An 18,166-nucleotide genomic window follows, 5' to 3' on the forward strand; every position below is an offset into this window, starting at 1 on the left:
GACTTTTTTACGCTGTTTTTAAAAGTGACTGAATTTCATGACTGAAATTGTGCTGCTGGCACGAACCCGCTGGCTGGCTGGCTGGCTGGCTGGGGAGGGCCGTGGAAAGTTCACGCCGAGAGCACAGAGAAGTGTGTTCAGGCGGTGCGGGAAGCGAACCTTCGAACACCACGCGGTCACTCCTGGGCCTCGGTTCCCGGTCGAGGCACCAGGGCCAGGCGTGCGTCACCCTTCGGGAACGTTGCACAACCGTCAAGAAAACGTTTCTGTCCGTTTAACTCTCTGAGGAGGCGGGAGGTCTCCGGCAGGCGAGTGGCGGCTGGGTCTGCAGCCCCAGGCCCGGCGCTCCGGGGGGGGAAATTCGCTGTCTGGAAACTCGTGTCCCCTTGAACAGTGTGTGCAAGTGTTTTCATTTCACACCGAGGCCCGCAAATGCCAGCCAGCCCGGAGTGTGGCTCTGCCCGCACTTGCTGCACGGGGGGCGGGGGGGCCCTGAAGCCCAGTCAGCCCTCCTCGGTGCTCGCTTTCGCAGAGCCCCCCGTGGAGGGATGAAGCCTGTGGCTCTCTGGGGGGATGGCGGCGGAGGAAGGGGGTGGGCTGGTGAGCGAGGCGTGTGGAGCAGGTGCTGAGCCTGAGCTGAGACTGCACGTGTCTCAGGGAACGGTGTAAGCGCCTGATTCCTAACTGAGATCCAGAAGGGGGCGCCCGGGGCCTTTGCAGTCGCTCATGTATCAGTCTCAGGAGTTCGGGAGGTTACTGAACGTGCGCCCCCATAGGAACGTGCGCCCCCTGTCTTTGCCCTCAAAGAACAGGCACAGACGACAGAGACCAGGATCTCCGGGAAGGTGCACCGCCCAGCCCGGGCATCTTGGAGAGAGTGCCCTAAGTGACAAGGGGAGGCAGCACCTTTGTGTTTTGTGCTTTTTCTTTGTTTTTTAATTCGCCTTAGAATGCTGGAATGGGGTTTGTGGGGGTAGGGGCTGCGCCCCGAGCTGGGGAGGAGGAGGAGGGGCATCCTGGGCCCCGGAGACAGGAGGAGCTGCTGTGCCGCCTGCTCAGGGCAGGTCCCGCAGACCCTGGGGACAGAGCCCCCGTGAGGCTGGCGGCTGCGTGTAACCCCCAGGTTTAGACAGGACAGCACAGACTCGTGCTCACCTGCTGCTACCGGAGCTCCGGTGTGGCCCGGTCCCCTCGTCTTTCATGTGAGGAAGCCGAGGGGTGGCGAAGGTTCTCGCCGTGGGTCCCACGCGGGGAGCCGCGAGTCACGCAAGCGCCCAGGTGCACGTCTAACCCTGTCCTCATCCCGTGCCCGTGTCATCTCCCTCCAGGGGATGAAGGTCTTCTTCGAGGTGGTGGGGTCCGTGTACGTTTTATACCTGTTCTTCCTGGTCGTGCGGGCCTGCTCCGAGCTGCGCCACATGCCTTACGTAGGTAAGCGCCACGGCCCAGCTGCCTGGGGCGAGGTGGTTGGGGCGAACTGCCCCGGGGCGGCAGGGCGGACCGAGGCCCCCAGGCACGCGGCTGACCTGGAGCGGGAGGACCCAGGGACTTGTCCCTTTTGCGCAGGCTGGGGGCCCTGCACCTTGGTCCCCGGGGAGCCACGAGGGGGCTGAACGGGTAACTGTGCACAGAGCCCGGGGCCAGCGGGAGGGCGGCCCGTGGGCTGGAACTGCCGGAGCTGCCTGGGCCCTCCCGGCATCCCACGGGCAGAGGCGCCAGCCGGGGCGGTTTGCTTAGCCCTCGAGTCGGGAAGCCGTCTGGTCTCGTGGGATCCCTTCCCCCAGTCGGTCCCAACAAGTCACAGTGGCCGTGGCCTCGCCGGGGACCCCCCCTTCTAGACCCTGGGTGGGGTGGGACAGCACTCCCCCGGGCTGCAGTGCAGACGGGTCCAGACCCGGAGAGAAGAAGGGGTCTTGTCCGGGGGGGTGCTTCACCTTCGTCTGACGTGGGACGCACTGCCCGGGGGGCGGTGGGGCTTCTCTTTTTCAGATCTCAGGTTGAAGTTTTTGACCGCGCTGACTTTCGTAGTGCTCATCATTAGGTAAGAAAAGTTCACTTCTCAAACAAAACTGCGTTTTTATTGTTCTCACACGCCCTGTCACACGCTCGCTCCTCACAGCCCTCCTGCCCCGCACCCCCGAGCTTCCCCAGTCCACGGGCGGGGGCTGCCGTCTCCTCTCCACGGTCCATCTGGGAAGCTGTTGGGCTTTTTGGTTTTGTCCCGTGCGATTCAAGGGGACTCACTCGTGTGTCCCGCCCGTGTCCACGGGGTGCCTGCGCTGGGCTGGTCAGCAGGCAGCCAGGCTCCTTCCCGTCCGTCACGGCCTTGACCTTCCTTCCAAGTGCAGGAAGATGGAGGGGAACAAGAGAGAGAGAGAGAGAGCGAGCGAGCTGCCCAAGGGCTGTGATGAATGCGCGGCAGAGGGGACGGGGGCAGGAGGGATGGGGCTGCCCTCGATGGCGCGGGTGGGGGCGTCTCTCTGAGGTGGCACTTGGCCCTGCAAATACCAGGGGCTGGCTGCCCGGGCGGCGGGCACGGCAGGGGCGTGGTGAGGGGAAGGACCAGCCGTGTCCTGGAGGGCGAGGACACGAGGGAGGGGCTGCTGGAGAGCTCAGGGTGCTCTTCTCGGGGGCGGGGGGGCCCCCACGGAGGGTCTTAGCCACAGGAGAAGGGGTCCCATTTATGTGCGTGTTCACGGGCGTCCAGCTGCAGGTGGAGTGGGGGCCTCGGGGAGGGGACCTGAACTCGGGGCCCGGGGTGCATGGCCAGGGCGGGGCACGGCCGGGCCTGGCTGCAGAGCCCACCTCATCGTCACCTCCGTCACCGGGTGTGGGCGTGGGAGCCACTGTGCCGAGTGGGGCCAGCGACTGTGGAGGAGCAGACTCCTCGGGGGAGCTGGTAATCGTAGGAGACGCTCTGGAAGCTTGACCTAAGGGAGCGAGAGGAGGAGGGGCATGTGCCGAGGGCGGGCGTCAAGGCCACGATTCTCGACTGTGGCCTGGCTGACGGCAGGGCTGGCTGACCGCGTCCCACCTGCGGGCCCCTGGGTCCCAGGCCGGGCACCCAGCAGCAGACGTGGGTGTGCATGGGTGCGGGGGCGTGTTTCCTTGCAGAAGCCACGGTACCGAGACCGTGACCACCAGCAGGGTGAGCACGACAACGTGCGCCACACCAGTGCTGCTGTTCCGTGTGTCTTACCTGTTTCCCCCTTTTCTCCAGCATCGTCATCTTTTATTTAAGGTTCGGAGCACAAGCACTGCAAGACAATTTTGTAGCTGAGTTGTCAACTCACTACCAGAATTATATCCTTTTCACGGGAGGGCCGCAGGCGTCAGGGATGCCTTCTGGACAGAGTGGGGAGTGGGGCGCGTGTGGGGTCTGTCGGCATCCGGAAGAGGCAGGTCCCCCCCCACCATGGCCTGCACCTTGGAGCCCCTGGGGGACCCCCATCTGCAGGGACACATGCCCCCCTGCGCCCCCACAGCCTTGGGACCTGCTGGTCCTCTGTAGGCAGCAGCTCAGGCTTGCAGGGGGAGGCCAGTCCCCGGGGCAGTTTCTGGGTGGGGGGTTCACGCCCAGGGACCCAGTGTCTGCGGCCGAGGTTGGCCTCTTGCACGGTCAGCCTGCGGTGCCCAGCGGCAGCGCCACGGGGTGTGGTGACGAGGGCAGCTGAGGCCTGTCTCCAGGAGGGGCTCTTAGGATGGCAGGGCCTCCGTGTGTCCCTGCGTGGGCACCTTGAGTGTGGCCTTCACAGGGACTCCGTCGGGTTCCCGAGAGGTCAAGGGGGGGGCCTTCCAGTCGCCCTGGCCGTGAGGACATCCAGGGGATGCTTGGGGGTTGATCCTTGGCTTGGGTTCTGTCCTCGGGGCCTCTGGCATCCTTAGAACTAGCACATGGTTTTTCAGATTTTTATGGCTGAATTTCACACTGAATTTTTATCGGACTCTCAAAGGGTCTGATCCAGAAGAGGTTGAGGACCCAGCTCTTTGTTCTGGGTTCACCCATGTATGTGTGGCTCCGCCCTTTGCTGGGTCACGTGGGGTCCCGTCACCTTGAAAGGCTCCCGCGGGTGGCCGAGAGCACAGTTAATCGGTTACCTGCAGGTCACCTTAGAAGGTTATCGTAACCCCGGGCCATGGGCTTGCCCTCCGGCGCCCGAAGATCTGGGTCACGGCCCCGAGGTACTCGGGGTCAGTAGTCAAGGGGGCGACAGGCAGGGGCAGAGCAGGCAGACCGGAAGCCGACGCCGACCGATGTGTGAACTCAGAGCGCTCCGCGCCCGCTTGCTGCCTTGACAGCACCACCAGCCGAGTTCCTGTCCTTCTACGGCCTGCTGAACTTTTACCTCTACACGCTGGCCTTTGTGTACTCGCCGTCCAAGACCGCCCTGTACGGTGAGCCGCCCAGGGCCTGACGGCTGGGGAGTTCGGGGCGCGCCTCCTGGGGTTCCCGTGGGTGCCGGTGCCGGGCCTGACCCGCGCTGCCCTCCTCCTGTCCGGCAGAGAGGCCCAGGGTTGCCCTAAGGGTGAGCTCCGAGTCGCGGTCACCGCGCAGCCCGGGCTGTGTCACTGCAGCGCGAGATGGACACATTGGGTAAGCGGGGCCCAGTGTCCATCGGGCATGTCCATCGGCCTCATGGGACACGGCCTGTCGAACATGGGCGCCGTGGCTGCGCAGGAGAGCCCGAACATGCAGCCCTGCTCCCCAGAAAGCACAACCAAACAGAGCAAAGCAGCCCAGTCGCACGGGGCGTGAACAGGATACATTCTTTCTAGTGGAACCCTGGCAGGGGTCCCTTGTGTGTCAGGACCACCCCCACGTCCTGTGATTCTCAGAGCACCCTCGTGGGAAGTTCCCGACACTCCCGTCCAGGGAGGGAGGAACTGGCGGGCAGTGGCTGGCTGCAGGCAGGAGGAAGGGCGGGGTGGGGCAGGTGGACCCAGCCCCCCCTGCCCGAGTGCACTCAGGGAAAGGACAGGGTAGCTCCACTCTGCTCGTGGGCTCCCCGCGTGCCAGGCGTGGCGCTGGCCCGGCGGGCAGACGAGAGGACACGCTCAGGGCCCGGAGTGGTTTGCTCGGGTCACACGGTTGGTGCAGCGTGGATGCTGGGACTCGAGCCCAGCTCTTTCCGACCCCCGTCCTTCCAGGACAGCCCTCCCTCCAGTAACACCAGAACCGCTCTTGTTGGCTTCCAGAGTCCCAGCTGAAGGACAACCCCGCCTTCTCCATGCTCAACGACTCCGATGACGACGTCATCTACGGGTAAGTCCCTGTCCCTGGGAGGCCGAGCCCTCGGCCCGGCGTTGCGTGTTTACTGACCAGCAGGCCCCACACTCTGACACGGTTTTCACGGCATTAGGACGTCTCTCCTGGCTGGCAGTGTCACGGGGGTCTGTGGTTGACTTCCACGACCTTCACAGGGAATGGTGGTACTACTGCCTTTTGCGCTGAAACACCCCCGGCGAGCGGTGGCCCCAGGAAGGCCAGCGCTTCCCGGCGACGGGCGGGGGTGAGGCGTGGGCACTCCCGGCTGGCTGGCGGCAGGAGCGGAGAGGGGGAAGCTGTGAAGAGTGCTCTCGTCAGAACGGCAGGCCAGCGCGGGCGGGTCACAGCCGTGGGAAGCGGACCCCTGTCAAGGGTCTCTCTCGCGACAGGAGCGACTATGAAGAGATGCCCCTGCAGAACGGCCAGGCGCTCCGGGCCCAGTACAAGGAGGGGTCCGACAGCGACTGAGCTCCCGGCGGGCCGCGGGTCGAGGGTCGTCGGGGAGCCTGCCCAGCAGGGACCGCCTGGCCTTCTGGACCCGCCCGCTTTCACACTTGTCTTACCAGCAGAGATCCCCTGGTCCTTGTGTGTTTACATGATTTCGAAAGGGAAACCGAAACCCAGGACAGACTCCGACACTGGGCCAGATTCACTGTCAGAGTGGCTGCGTTTCTTTGGGAAGAGAGGCACCAGTACAAGGCCAAGTTCTTTTTCAAGGATTTCAGATGAGAGCGAGCTTGTTTCCAGTGTAGGGGGGCCGTTGCTCCTGTTTTTAGTCCAGAGAATTACGTGCTCATTAAAAAGTGACTTACCAACCCCCAGCTCGTGGCAAGTTCTTCCCAACAAGGCCCGCAGCCCTGGGGCATCCCTTCCTCCCCTGCCCCCTGGTTCCGGTTTTGCCCCCCTGAGCCCCAGGGAAGGCGGTCTGTGCGGCTCCCTCCCGAGGGCGAGCCCTCCCCACGGAGTGGCCTGCGCTCCGGGCCACCAGGCACCGTCGGTGGCCAGCATCTCCTGTTGACGAGAAATGCAGACGGACTGGCTCGTGAGGGCAGCGGCAGGGAGGCAGGTTGCAGCCCTCCCCCACCCGAGCCGGCCCGTGCCGCGGGGTTCCGAGGAGGGCGCGGTGCGGTCTCCCAGGAAAGGGCGAGGTCTTGGGCGGGCTGCGGCTCCAGTGGGGAAGGGCTCGCTGCCGTAGCTTTCCCGGGGTTGTGTCTGCACGCGGGTGCGTGAGCGTCACGCACGTGGGTGCGTGGACGCCCCTGTGGCTGGGCAGAGGGAGCGAGCCCCCACTGTGTTCCAGGAAGCAGGCACTTCTGCGGCTCTGCTGTGAGGGACACCCAGCAGAGCTTTCTTACTTTTTTAAAATAAAACAAACGACCGATCTATTACAGACTCTTTACTGCCAGAAAGTAGTTGTTTCTCACTGGGGAAAAGCATTGGAGATGGTGGAAGGGAGCATGCCTTTCGGCAGGGGTGGCTTGTTGGGCCTGTCCCGCTGGTGGTGGCCCGGCAGGCGGGCCTCGCCCTGCGGGATGGAGGGTCGTGTGGGGCTGCCGAACCCGCGGCAGCCCGGCAGGCCTCGGGGACTGCCGCTCCTCTGGCAGAGACGCCGCGTCTGCTTTTGCCGGTTGGCTCGCTCGTGTCTTCTCCTGGACTGTCAGCATGTGACCACGGCAGCCACCCTGCTGGGTGGGTGCCCTCTTGGTCTCAGAGAGGACTGCGCGCCCTGCAGACGCCACCTGCGGGTCCTCCACCTGCACACTCACGCTGCGGCGGCTGCCGCCCACACTACAGCTCGACCCCACTCCAGGGGGCGCTGGAGCCTCACAGAGCCCTTCCCGGGACCGCCCCCGCCGACTCCGCGCTTTCCTTTCTGAACACCGATGGTAACACACCTTCAGTGTGGATTCCACTGACATGTTTTTAAAACCCTGTAAATATGAATGTTTGAATTAAAACAACTGCATTATTGCAAGGGTAATTTAAGTTTACATGGTTTTCTACATTCGCAATGGTAATTTTTTTTTGATTCTGTGGACTCAGATATTGAAAAATTTTTTGGTACCCAATTTTACAACTTCTATCATGACCAACTACACAGAAACTTGTACTGATTAATGTATTCTAGTATGTGATATAGTTTACATTTGAATCATTATAAAATAATTGTCCATAATTTGGAATGCTGTTATTTATCAGTAAATGTAAAATATGTGAGGCATCTAGTCACACGGCTTAGAACTTTTTAGAACTGGACTTTGGCCTGTAGTGTGGTTTTAAACTGACGACCGATCTCTTCGTACATCGGTTCCTCACGGCATCGGGTCATGGAAATGAACAATGTGGGCGTATTTCTTTTTTGTAACTAAGTTGGGAAAAAAATTTACAAAAAAATGCTTAAGGGGAAAATTCTTAAATTATGCGTTTTCAGTTTCTCTGCCTGGTGTGCCGTACTCGTCAGCGTGCTGCACAGTCCACGTGGAGTCTGACCGAAGTGTGTTCGGCCACTGTGTGTAAAGTGTGAGGCTTTACGTGCCCTGGGTGTCCAGTCAAAACACTAAAATCTGCCAGCAACTTGGACAGTAGCAAAAAAATTTTTTTTTCTTGGACGGCATCACGGTTTTGCCAACTTAAATTCTCCATTCCAAGGGCTGACTTGAGTTCTTCCACGGCACCAGCTTGAACAGCGTCATCTTCGGGATGACGTCCTAGACTGGCCCAGTCCAGGGGGACCTGGGAGAGGGCCACAGGTACTCCGGTGTCCCCAGGGAGGGCTCCATTATCCACGTGGGTAATGGTGGTTCTTGACTTACTATTAAATCATTACAGCAGTGGAGTGAGGCGGTTTTCTCTCCCTGGAGCCCCGTCTGAAAGGCTAGGAGAGGGGATGTAAAAATGCATTCAAGACTTGTGAGATCGTTTCTGTACACAGTCACAGATCGCAGTAAGTTTAGACACATCACGTACACCCAGCCTGCCCCAGGGGCGGACTGGGAGACGTCACCAGCCTCCAGTATTCCATGAACTGAAGGTGCAGCCGCATTAAACAGGTGGTAATGTGGTGACTCTTCATTAGACGCTCACGGAAGTGGCGACTGAAGGGACAGCTGGTGAAGGCTGGACCTGAATTCTGAGGGTTTCAGGGACCAGCTGCCTTAGAGTCAGACTCTGAAAACCGTCTCCTCCCCGGGCTGAAGAGAAGCTGCTCTGGTCTGTCCCGTCTCGTTACCTGGTCACCCTGACCTCCTGTGTCTCAGATACACTGGTAACTAGCATATTGTACTATGAACCACAGGATTTTCTGCTACTGAAAACTGCCTTCTTACAAACACTGTAAATATTTGTAAAATAAAATGAAGTTTAAGCCCAAAAGGACAGAGCTGTGTATTAGATCTCAGAGCTGTGCTGGTGAGCACAGCAACCCCAGTCACAGAATGGGCGCTGTAATTCATTACCAGTGAATAAATGTTTATTTATGGCAGACTCTGGGAGTGGCTTCATTCCGAGACTACCTTGCTGGTAAATGTTGATCGACTTTTAATGTGAGCAGCAGTTGTGTAGCAGTTGCTCTTTGCACGTGGAGCAGTTGCTTTTGTGTGTAGCAGTTGCTCTTTGCACGTGGACACGGAGGTGTCTTTGTTCCCATGGTAACGTGGCCGCAGAGGAACACAAAGGGGAGGTCCCAAGACCCGGATGTGGGGCCCACCCCCTTACATCCTTGGGTGTGACTTTAAGTCGATCAGATGACCTTCGAACACATTTCCTGTGAGTGATGGTGTTAACTGCCGCAGGCATGAAAGGGACGCCCGTGAAGGCACCTGTGAGCCCCGCCCTGAGGTGCGGCAGCACTGTGCGCGGGAGGGCTGCCCAGAGCCGGGCACGAGCTGCAGACTGGCCCCAGGGCGCACATCACACTGGAGTCAGCCGGCCCGCTCCCCCCCCCCCCCCCCCAGGCTGTGGAAGCGGGAGCTTCAGGATGAAGGGCGTGAGGCCCGAGAGGAGCCAGAACTCGGACCGGGACACAGCGAGGCCGCCGGGGTCCTGGTCCGGCGGGCGATGCTAGCAAACCCTTGTACTGCAGAGGACCAGAGCCGAGTCGAGGCTTTTGTTTTCACTTTTTACGGTGTTACAGATGCTCAAGCCACTGACTAAATATGAAGAACTCATCTGTGATGCTAGACTACAAAGAAAAATTCAAACTTCAAATTGGATTAATTTATTCTAGCAAAAGTACAAAGTATGGAAAACTAGTGTGTCTGGATCGCTTCAGAGAGTAGAGAAGGCTGCGCGAGAGGGGACCGGAGTTTTAGCACCTGTGGGCAGAGAGGTCCGGAGACCGCACGAGGGGCGTCGGCCCCGCCTGCCCGGGGAGAGTGGGCCTCTGGCCGAGGGCGTGCTGATCATGGACCCGTGCGGTCGGCTGGTCCCTTCTCTACCCTGTGAGCGCGCCACAGAAGACACGGAGAGGACAGGACAGGTGTGTGTGCGCTGGGCTCCCGGCGGGCGGCGAAGACGGACAAGAAACACCGGGACAGGAGGAGGAGGAGGAGGAGGAGGAGGAGCCAGGCGGATGCGGTCAGATGGACAGCCCGAAGGCGCTGACGATGCAGTACATGGTCTTGTTCTCCCACCGCACGGTGCAGCTCCCTGCAGGCAGAGGGCGCCACCACGGTCAGCGAGACACCCCCGACACCGGTTTCTCCCAGCAGGGCCCGAACACCCCGGGAGGTACCTCTTGGTGGTCCACAAATAAAGAAGGTTGGCAAGTCTCTTCAAAATGTTTTAAAAGGTGACTCGGATAAAAAAATGCATCGCCACGCACCCCCAGACACGCAACGCCCAAGCGCACAGCTCATAAAGCCCCGCTCTGGACAAGCCAGGTCTCGGGGGGCCCAGGGAGGCACCGCGAAACCCTCGGAGGCCCAGGGCAGGACGTACCGTCGGTCGAGTTGTCCCAGAAGCAAGAGCTTGCCGTGTGCAGCCCTGCGCCGTTCTTCTGCATAATTACACAGGTCACTTCAACGAGAACAACGTCTATTAGAAAAATCTGCTTGGCAACCCGAGTTTCATCTTGCCCACTTCCCGCGTGTGTCGGTCACACGGAGGACGCTCACGGTGAAACTGAGGGGAGGCCGCCTGGCCCTGCAGACACCGACAGATCCTGCACGTCCCCGCCCTTCCCTGCACGCTCGTTCCGAGCGCGTCTGAGCTGAAACCCCACGACACCCCGTGGTGTGTCCCCTCGGTGGCCCCAGCGGCCAGACCGGCCAGTTCATGGCAGGGGCGCTCTAGGGTACAACGGTGCGCACAACACCAGTGACACTTCTACGGGGAACTTGGAGGCTGGGCGACACGGTCACTCTCTCCTGACACCAGACCCGCCTCCGAGCGGCATTTCAAAAACCAGCACAAACAGATACGAGAAACAAAACCTATTACCAATGTACTTAAATGGTTTCCCCAGCTTGGTGAGGTGGCTCAAAGTCTGCTCCACCACGTTGGTGGTCCACTGGTTCACTTTGCTGTGCTGGTAGGCGTTGCCGCCGATGGCGCTCTCGATAGCCTGCGGGACGAAGTACGGGGCGGTCACTTTTCCCGGCAGAACGTGCCCCGACGCCCTGCGGTCGCTCCTGCGGCCCTCCGCCCTAAGAACCGCTGAAATACAGTCTGCAAAGACTGTAAGCTTATCTGTCTCCATAAGGACTCCTTCCCAAACACAGCCATACCTCGGTACTCAGCTTCAGAACTCGTCAAACCTTGTGCTTGTCACATTTTAATGAGGAAAAAAAAACCCATTTTTCGGCACTCGGCACTTCTCGGGGCTCGTCCCACTTGCTAGAACTTGCGTGAGTCACAGCACAGCAGTGCCCGCGAGAGATGGGGTCGCAGCACTGGGCGCTCGTCAGTTTCTGCACTCCTCCTGAGCCCCGGAAGGAAGTACACCTACCCACTAGTGCCAAGGTACCGCCGTGTACCTTTTCTTTAACAGTGTCATATTTAAATAATCTTACATTTGTTTTTAAGAATTCATGATTAGATAGGGTCTGCCAACATTTTGACTGAATTTAGTGTTTATTGTTGCTATTGGTAGCTACAGAATAGCAACACTTCTCCTATGACACTGGAAAATATTTTCTGTTGTCTATTCCTTTCTTAAAAGTATCTTAAAGACGGGAATCTGTATCAGTTGTCTGTACAATTAACAACGTACAAACCCCTCCAACATACAAAAAAGTAATTGTGTTTATAAATCCTTCCTCTATCCAGCATTTTCTGGGAATATGTTACCACGTAAGTGTATTTTTTTCACATAACTAAAGAGTGGGCCTATATATTCCAAAGTGTAAGTCTCTGATGCATTCCTTCTTTCGTGCAGATTTCCCAGCCTCTCGCAGTGCTGGCCTCTCGCTGCAATGCTGTACTCGGAGGAGGGTTCGGGCTGCGCACACATGTCAAAGGTCATTCAGGGAAACACCCAGCGCCCACTCCTCCTCCTGCTCAGGGTCAGGGTCAGGACATTCCCATCTGGCCATTTTCTGAGCCTGCTGTGCTGATGCCAGCGTGCCTGCTTCTGATAGCTTTCTCCTCTACCCTTGTTCTGACTTCTGGGCTGGAAACCAGAATGCGGAGTTTTTATGACAAGTTATGACCTATAATAAGCTATCACCAAGCTCTGCCCTGAGGCCTGCAGAGAAAAACAGTGCCAGGACCTGAGTCGTGCCCCAGGTGACAAGGGCTCCTGCCTAGGGCATAAGCCCAGTGATCTTGCTTTGAGGAGCACAAAGCTACCTACTGCCACGCCTTGATTTCTACCTAGGGAAGTTCTGTTTATCCTGGCACTCCGAGTAGTCATGTGAACACAGGTCGGCTGGCACCCGGCTCCCTCACCCCCCACCGCCCACTTGTCAGCTCCTTCGGTCTCTGCCGCCCCCTCCTCCCTCCCCAGCTCACAGCATACAGTGGGTGGGGCGGGGGCACGGGAGCCCCTGGGTGAAAGGGGACAGGTTACTACTAGATCAGGGCACTGCCCACGGACCTTTGCTCAAGCTACAGCTCTACCTCTGGGGACCCTCCACACACACTTAGGGATTCACTGTCTTTCAGGGAAAGAGACAAACCTGCCTGCAAATTTGGACCCACCCAAACTGACTGCTAGCCAACACTTCCACTAGCTCGAGTTCACAGTTCACCTAACACTGTGACGTTAACTGTTGTTTCCGGGGAGACTGGGGCGGTCCCCTTCAACGGTCCTGCTGCCTGGTGACCAAGTCAAAACCAACACACAAAACAAGTGAGGCCAAAGGATACGCCGTAACCAGTGCCACTGCCCACAGATCTAGTGCAACCCACCCAGTTCCTGCTCCCCTACCCCTGCCGTAAGAAATACTCTGGGAAAAAAGGTGGAAGGCAACTAAAGCAGTCACATCCAATGCCGAAAATCGTATGTGGTGCTTTATCACTCTGGCAGGAGCCAGCATTAGGATCTGCATGAGGATGATCCCGAGGCAGACCTGTGACCTCAGGCAGCACCATTTGGCTTGGATTATCTGATGGCCTTGTAGCCAGCTGGCTTGACTGTCTGCTCACCTTACACGGCATGGGGAAACCCCTTCCAGCCTCCCTCCTGCCTCAGGCCGCCCAGCACTCAGCCCCCGCCCCCCAGTCCCTGGCCCGGCCCTGCCTAGTCCCTCAGACACATGGCACACGCTGCCACAGGGCCGCTGCACGGGCTGGCTGCTCCCCGGAAGGCCTGCCCCTCCTGGCTGAGCCCATGCGGTTCCTTTCCACTCCAGGGTCCAGCCCTGACCTCACTGGGCGGGGCACCTGCTGGGTGGGGCACCCACAGGCCGTGCCAGGTCGTCTGTTCCAGTGCGGCTACTAGAGGCTCTCCTGCCTTCCCCGCCCCGCCCTGGAGACTCCGGAGGACCCTCCCCTGCACTCCCGCTCAGCCTGTGTTTTTTCTGCAATAAGTGAAGAACAAGTATCCCCTCTTTGTCTCCCCTCCTCACTATCTAAGGGACACTGACCACACCCAGGTAAAGTGGGCAGTTCAGGAGCGTAAGGAAAGAACCACCAGGTCGAGAGTGAGTTGTTCAACACGCTCTCTCTGTACAACACTGGGAACGCTTACCTGCACACCATGGGCCTTCTATCCTAAAAGGTGACAGACCCAAGCCTTGTAACACTCAGTAACGCTAGCGTATAAAATTTCCTGTCTGACTTAAAATATATAATTTACATAATATGGGAGTTAATTCTTATTTAGATACTCATTGAAGTAAAAACTGTTATTTGAAATGCCAAAACACAGGCTCAGTTGAAACAATTCCAAGACAGTATTTAAAACACATAATTTCACTCACATAAACCATTAATCAAATATTTTAAAAGCAGCCATTTCTCCTCTTACCTCTTTCACAATGTTGCTCACTTCGTCCACAACAAAAGTAGTCTGTAAGGAAGAAAACGAGCGAAGTTTGATTGATGTGAGATTCATATCCACCGGAGCACTGGTTAATGCAAATTTAGGTAATGAACACACTTTGGAAATGAAGACCTTAGAAATGGTGTGACCAGACCGTTCCTTCCACTGAAGAAAACATCACAAACAGAAACACTGCGTGGCTCTCTGAGGGTCACAGAGCTGGGCGTGGCACCAGGAGGCTGCAGTTCTCGTATGTATGATTTAAAGGTGTTTTTGTTGTAATAGTGCCATAATCCAAAAAGCTGACTTTAAACTAGAATTTCATGTCTCCATCCGTTTAAACTGGCCACTAGGATCACTGACAAATACCAAAGTTTCATAAGTTACTTGACTTTTTTTTTTAAGATTTTATTTATTTATTTTTAGAGAGGGAAGGGGGGGGGAGAGAGAGAGAGGGGGGGGGGGGATTCAATGTGCGATTGCTGGGGGTTCTGGCCTGCAACCCAGGCATGTACCCTGGCTGGGAAATCGAACCTGGGACACTTTGGTTCCCAGCCCGCGCTCAATCCACTGAGCTACGCCAGCCAGGGCAGTTACTTGACTTTTGTATAAATTAACTGACCCTTTCCCTGATGTAAACTTAAAACTGATGTTTGGGTTCTTCTCCTTTCTCCACGCTGTCCTCCTGTGGGCCCACACACTCAGCTGCTGGCCCGGCCAGGGGCAGAGGGTCGGATGGGGGCAGTGGGCTGCCGGTGGTAATCTAGTGCCAGGAGCTTATAAATGGTCCCTCCTTTCCTTCCACGTGTGGTGCCTGTGAGTGGGCGCAGGTTCCGTCTGAGCCCCGGAACAGTACTCAGTCTGGCCACGCCCCCCCAGGCCGGTGGTGGTCGGGGTGCCCTCCAGGGGCAGCGAAGGTGGGAAGCCCTGCTGCTCTCCGGTCCTGAGTTTCCACCCTGCTGGCGGCGCTGAGCACCGCGGCCTGCTCTCGCAGTGCCCCTCTCTCTCCAGCAGGGTCAGGAGCTGACGGCCGAGGCCCCCTCACGTGCTGTATGTACACAGAAGTCAAACTCGGAGACAAAGCCAGCTCAGCCAGCTGGTGAAGATTCGCAGTGTTTTAGAGATTAAGTTACGTCTCCAAGTTCAGCGGGTCCTTCCAAGGGACTTCAGTGGCCCTAGACCACCCGGTAAAGCCCCCGTGTAACTTCCCCTGTGGGCAAAGCATGAAAGCGCCTAAGGGCCTTCCAGGGACCGTTCAGGAGAAGGCAGAGCAGGTGTGCGGACCCCGCCGGCACTTTCGGCGTCTGCAGGGGAGGCAAACGCCGTGGACAGGAGTGAGGGAGCCAGAGGCTACGCTCGCAGAAAGGGCGTCCGTGCAGGGACCGGCAGGAGGGCGGCGCGGTCAGTAAAGACCGCACACACCTGCTAGAAAGGACAGAGCCAGCCTCGTCCTTGCGGGGCTGTCCCTGTGTGACGCACAGGTCACTCTGTTCAGCCCCTTGGTTTCACGGACAGTCCACTGCGATCGGGAACCGTGGAGCCACAGCCACCGCCGGGGCAGGGCCCCGAGTCAGAGCGCACAGTGTGCCCTGCCAGTCCCTACAGTGCCGGCCGTGCCCGACACTCCGCCAGTTCACAGGCAAGGCTCCACTCTACCGGCTGCTCCCCAGCCGCCTCTCCCAACGACCCCGGCACCGACCACCCGCGGCGACCCTGCTGGCTCAGAAATTGGATCCTAACAGAAGCTCCAGGATCAGTCCTTAAGACAACAATCCTCCCAAAAAACATGCCCGCTTAAACTAAATTTAAAAAAAAAAATCAAACCTACCAAATGTACCTACAGTGTGTGTTTTTGACAAGCTGCATCATACACGAGACTCGGTTTATTTGAATTTTAACCAGACTCATTTAGCCGGAAGAAAACGGGCCACTACTCTTCCGCAGCAGCAGCCGCCAGCAGCTGCACACAGTCCCTGGGAGCGTCTCCGCCCGAAGAAAAGCCATTTCGGCAGCACACCGTCACCATGGTGTCTTCGGCTTGGCAAATACTTGTACATTTTACGCTTCCCCCGTCTTCCTTAGCGCAATGAAACGCGCCCCCCAACACACACACAAACACGCACGCACACACACGCACGCACACACACACGCAGAGCAGCTCAAACTCAGACTGAAGCAGCCGGCGGTGGCCCCAGCGGCGGCGAGCCCCGCACCGAAGCACGAGGTGCGGAACGGAAGACAAAGGCAGGTGCTCCGACCACGCACGTCTACATTTTGCAGGGGGCCCAGCGTCGGATCTGGTGAGGGGACTTGAGAGCTGTGACTGTACGCGCGTTTCACGCGTGTCTGTCCCTCTGGAGTGGGGTCTGCATCGCTAAGAAACGAGTGACTTCACTCTCGGCGCCCCGAAGGTGCGAGCCGGACGCCGGGGCGGCGCGGGGCGAGGGGTGTGCGGCGCACGGGGCGGGCGCCGCGCCGGGGCCCCTCCGTCGCCCCGCCCCCCGGGCAGGTCCACAACACCCCGAGCTGGCCGGGCCGGGTCACCGGGAAGCTCTCGGCCCTCGGCCCGCGCAGGGGACGGCCGTTACTCACGTCCAGACGCCGCCCAGGTGCCCACACACGTCCTTGGGTGCCGCTGCCCACCCGGGCGTGGGCTCCCGGCCGCTACCCTTCCCGTCGCCGACCCGGCGGTTACCTCTTCCGCAGCCTGGAAGTCTTCCATCTTTCCTCCGGCGCCTCGCCTCCGCCTCCCCAAGCAGAGCGCACTGCGCCGGCGCACCAAGGCCCCGCCCTAGGCCCCGCCCTAGACCCCGCCTCCTTTGGCCCCGCCCACGCCCGCCGCGGGGCCCAGCCCTTCTCCTGGTGCTAAGGAGCTCGGAAGATAGAGACTCGGGTTTATCTCCGCTTCTCGTCCTCCCCGGGCGGTGGGCGAGGGAGCTGAGCGGCAGCTGGCTGGACCGCAGCAACTGAAACAAGTGTACACGGCCAGTTCGGGAGGGAAGAGACGTCCTGGCCCCTTCCTCCCGCTTGTACTGGGCTGTGTGGATTCTTTGGAATATTCGGACGGACTTGGACGCCTCCTAACAAATTGTAACGTGACTTCGAACCTTCATGGGCAGCGTGAGATGTTGTTGGTTACAGTCCCTCTGGGGGTCCAAGGTTAAGAAACGTCAGCTCTGCTAGAAAACTTCCTTTGGGGAGGCAAGTTTTCCATAAAAACCCATTTTTTTTAAGCACCAGTGAAAAAAAATATTTTTCGGTGGAAAATTTGTAAAACGCTGCACACTTCCTGGCTGCCTTACCCAGAATGACTTAGATGTACACTTGACTTGTATACAGGGGTCTTTGTGGAAATTAGTCACTGCACCGCACTCCAGCGCGATGTTCTCCAAGAAGGGCTGTGCCTGCACGGACTCTGAGGCTAAGATGTGTCACTTTACCAACTGTTTTTTTCTGGTTTTAGCCCTTGAAGTCAAGCTGTCACTTCTTACCTCTCCAAAGCACAGTTGCTAAAACCCACTTCCCATCCCCCCAGGAAGAGCTGGCCACAAGACCCTGAGACCTGGTGGAATTAAGCTGCAGAGCCCACATTCAATCCATCAGCAATGCTTGTTTCTGCTCTAAAGAATCTAATTTATTCACTAATTTATTCACTTCAATTGTGCCTGGCCCATAGTAGGTGCCCAGTGAAAATTTGCTGAATGAAAGCACGCTTTCCCCACAAGTGTTCAGTTCTGCCTCATACCCAGCTGCAGAGAATGGGGGCCTGAGGAAGGTACAGTCGCCTGCCTCCTTGTGGGAAACGGGCGGAGAGAGGAAGGCAGAGCTGTGAAGGCCACAGGCTGCTGTGCCCTGGACATCTGGCCTGAGCGAGGGACCTGCTGGTGGGGACCGAGTGATCTCCACCACGTGCTTCCTCCTTCTCGGATTCTGAACTTTCTTGACATTCTAAGTTTTGTTCTCTTCTTATTATCTGGTTTCAGCTCTCCTGTTCCACATTTCAGCCTTGTGCCTCAGTGTGCCCGTGATTCTATTTCTCACATGTCTTTGTTTTGTCTTCCTGACACTCCCAGCTTTCCCTGAGATCCATTTGAAGTGCTCTTCTCTGTCACCTGACCCCACCTGCCTGCTCCTGGGGCCCTGGGGGTACCACCCTCCTGAGCCAAGCAGGGACCTTCCCAGTCCCTTCTGATTTCCTCCTCTGCTGCAAACCTGGAGGAGCTGAGTGTCTCAGAATGATGTGCAAAGCAAGAGTGAGCAGGTGAGCATCTGCAACGAGAGACCGTGAGGTTTGGGACGTGTTTTAAAAATTGCTCCACAGCCTTTTGAGAACGCCTGAACCCAAGCGAAGGTCCCGGGTGACTCTGGGATAGGGCGCTGGTAATGCAGAGGCCTGGTGAAAGTGTGACTGAGAGTCACCCGCATGTGCACACATCAACAGGAAACACGTTTGTGTGAATTTTAAAAGATTTACA

General features: G+C 58.2%; 2 protein-coding genes across 5 annotated transcripts in view; one reads left to right on the top strand and one right to left on the bottom strand.

Moving 5' to 3' along the window:
• The window catches only part of TMEM181 (transmembrane protein 181), a 51,091-nt gene extending 43,441 nt beyond the window's left edge, over positions 1 to 7,650 (top strand). For 3 of the 4 annotated variants that reach the window (XM_028510293.2, XM_036024946.1, XM_036024947.1), the window contains exons 12-17: positions 1,329 to 1,431; positions 1,990 to 2,041; positions 3,221 to 3,303; positions 4,306 to 4,395; positions 5,197 to 5,263; positions 5,656 to 7,650. In XM_028510293.2, the coding sequence (XP_028366094.1) occupies positions 1,329 to 1,431; positions 1,990 to 2,041; positions 3,221 to 3,303; positions 4,306 to 4,395; positions 5,197 to 5,263; positions 5,656 to 5,734 (474 nt within the window). In that variant the 3' untranslated portion in view covers positions 5,735 to 7,650. Of the gene's footprint in view, positions 1 to 1,328; positions 1,432 to 1,989; positions 2,042 to 3,220; positions 3,304 to 4,305; positions 4,396 to 4,503; positions 4,595 to 5,196; positions 5,264 to 5,655 lie in introns of all 4 variants that reach the window. The other variant, XM_036024945.1, reaches the window with a different exon arrangement.
• A 1,809-nt stretch (positions 7,651 to 9,459) lies between these two features.
• On the bottom strand, positions 9,460 to 16,478 carry DYNLT1 (dynein light chain Tctex-type 1). The gene is made up of 5 exons (XM_028510488.2): positions 16,387 to 16,478; positions 13,677 to 13,718; positions 10,706 to 10,829; positions 10,205 to 10,282; positions 9,460 to 9,913 (listed from the first exon to the last, which is right to left on the bottom strand). The coding sequence occupies exons 1-5, from the start codon at positions 16,411 to 16,413 to the stop codon at positions 9,843 to 9,845; spliced, it is 342 nt and encodes a 113-aa protein (XP_028366289.1). The 5' UTR covers positions 16,414 to 16,478; the 3' UTR covers positions 9,460 to 9,842.
• Positions 16,479 to 18,166: the final 1,688 nt, after the last annotated feature.

Source organism: Phyllostomus discolor, chromosome 4, assembly GCF_004126475.2.
Source record: "Phyllostomus discolor isolate MPI-MPIP mPhyDis1 chromosome 4, mPhyDis1.pri.v3, whole genome shotgun sequence".
Classification (NCBI taxonomy): Eukaryota; Metazoa; Chordata; class Mammalia; order Chiroptera; family Phyllostomidae; genus Phyllostomus; species Phyllostomus discolor.

What these genes read in the sequence shown, in the direction of transcription:
- DYNLT1 (XM_028510488.2), bottom strand. Translation starts at nt 16,413, where the DNA reads ATGGAAGACTTCCAGGCTGCGGAAGAG. An exon ending in ACTTCCAGGCTGCGGAAGAG is followed by an intron (nt 13,719 to 16,386) that starts GTAACCGCCGGG and finishes TCTTCCTTACAG; the next exon opens with ACTACTTTTGTTGTGGACGA. An exon ending in CTGGGACAACTCGACCGACG is followed by an intron (nt 9,914 to 10,204) that starts GTACGTCCTGCC and finishes CTCTGCCTGCAG; the next exon opens with GGAGCTGCACCGTGCGGTGG.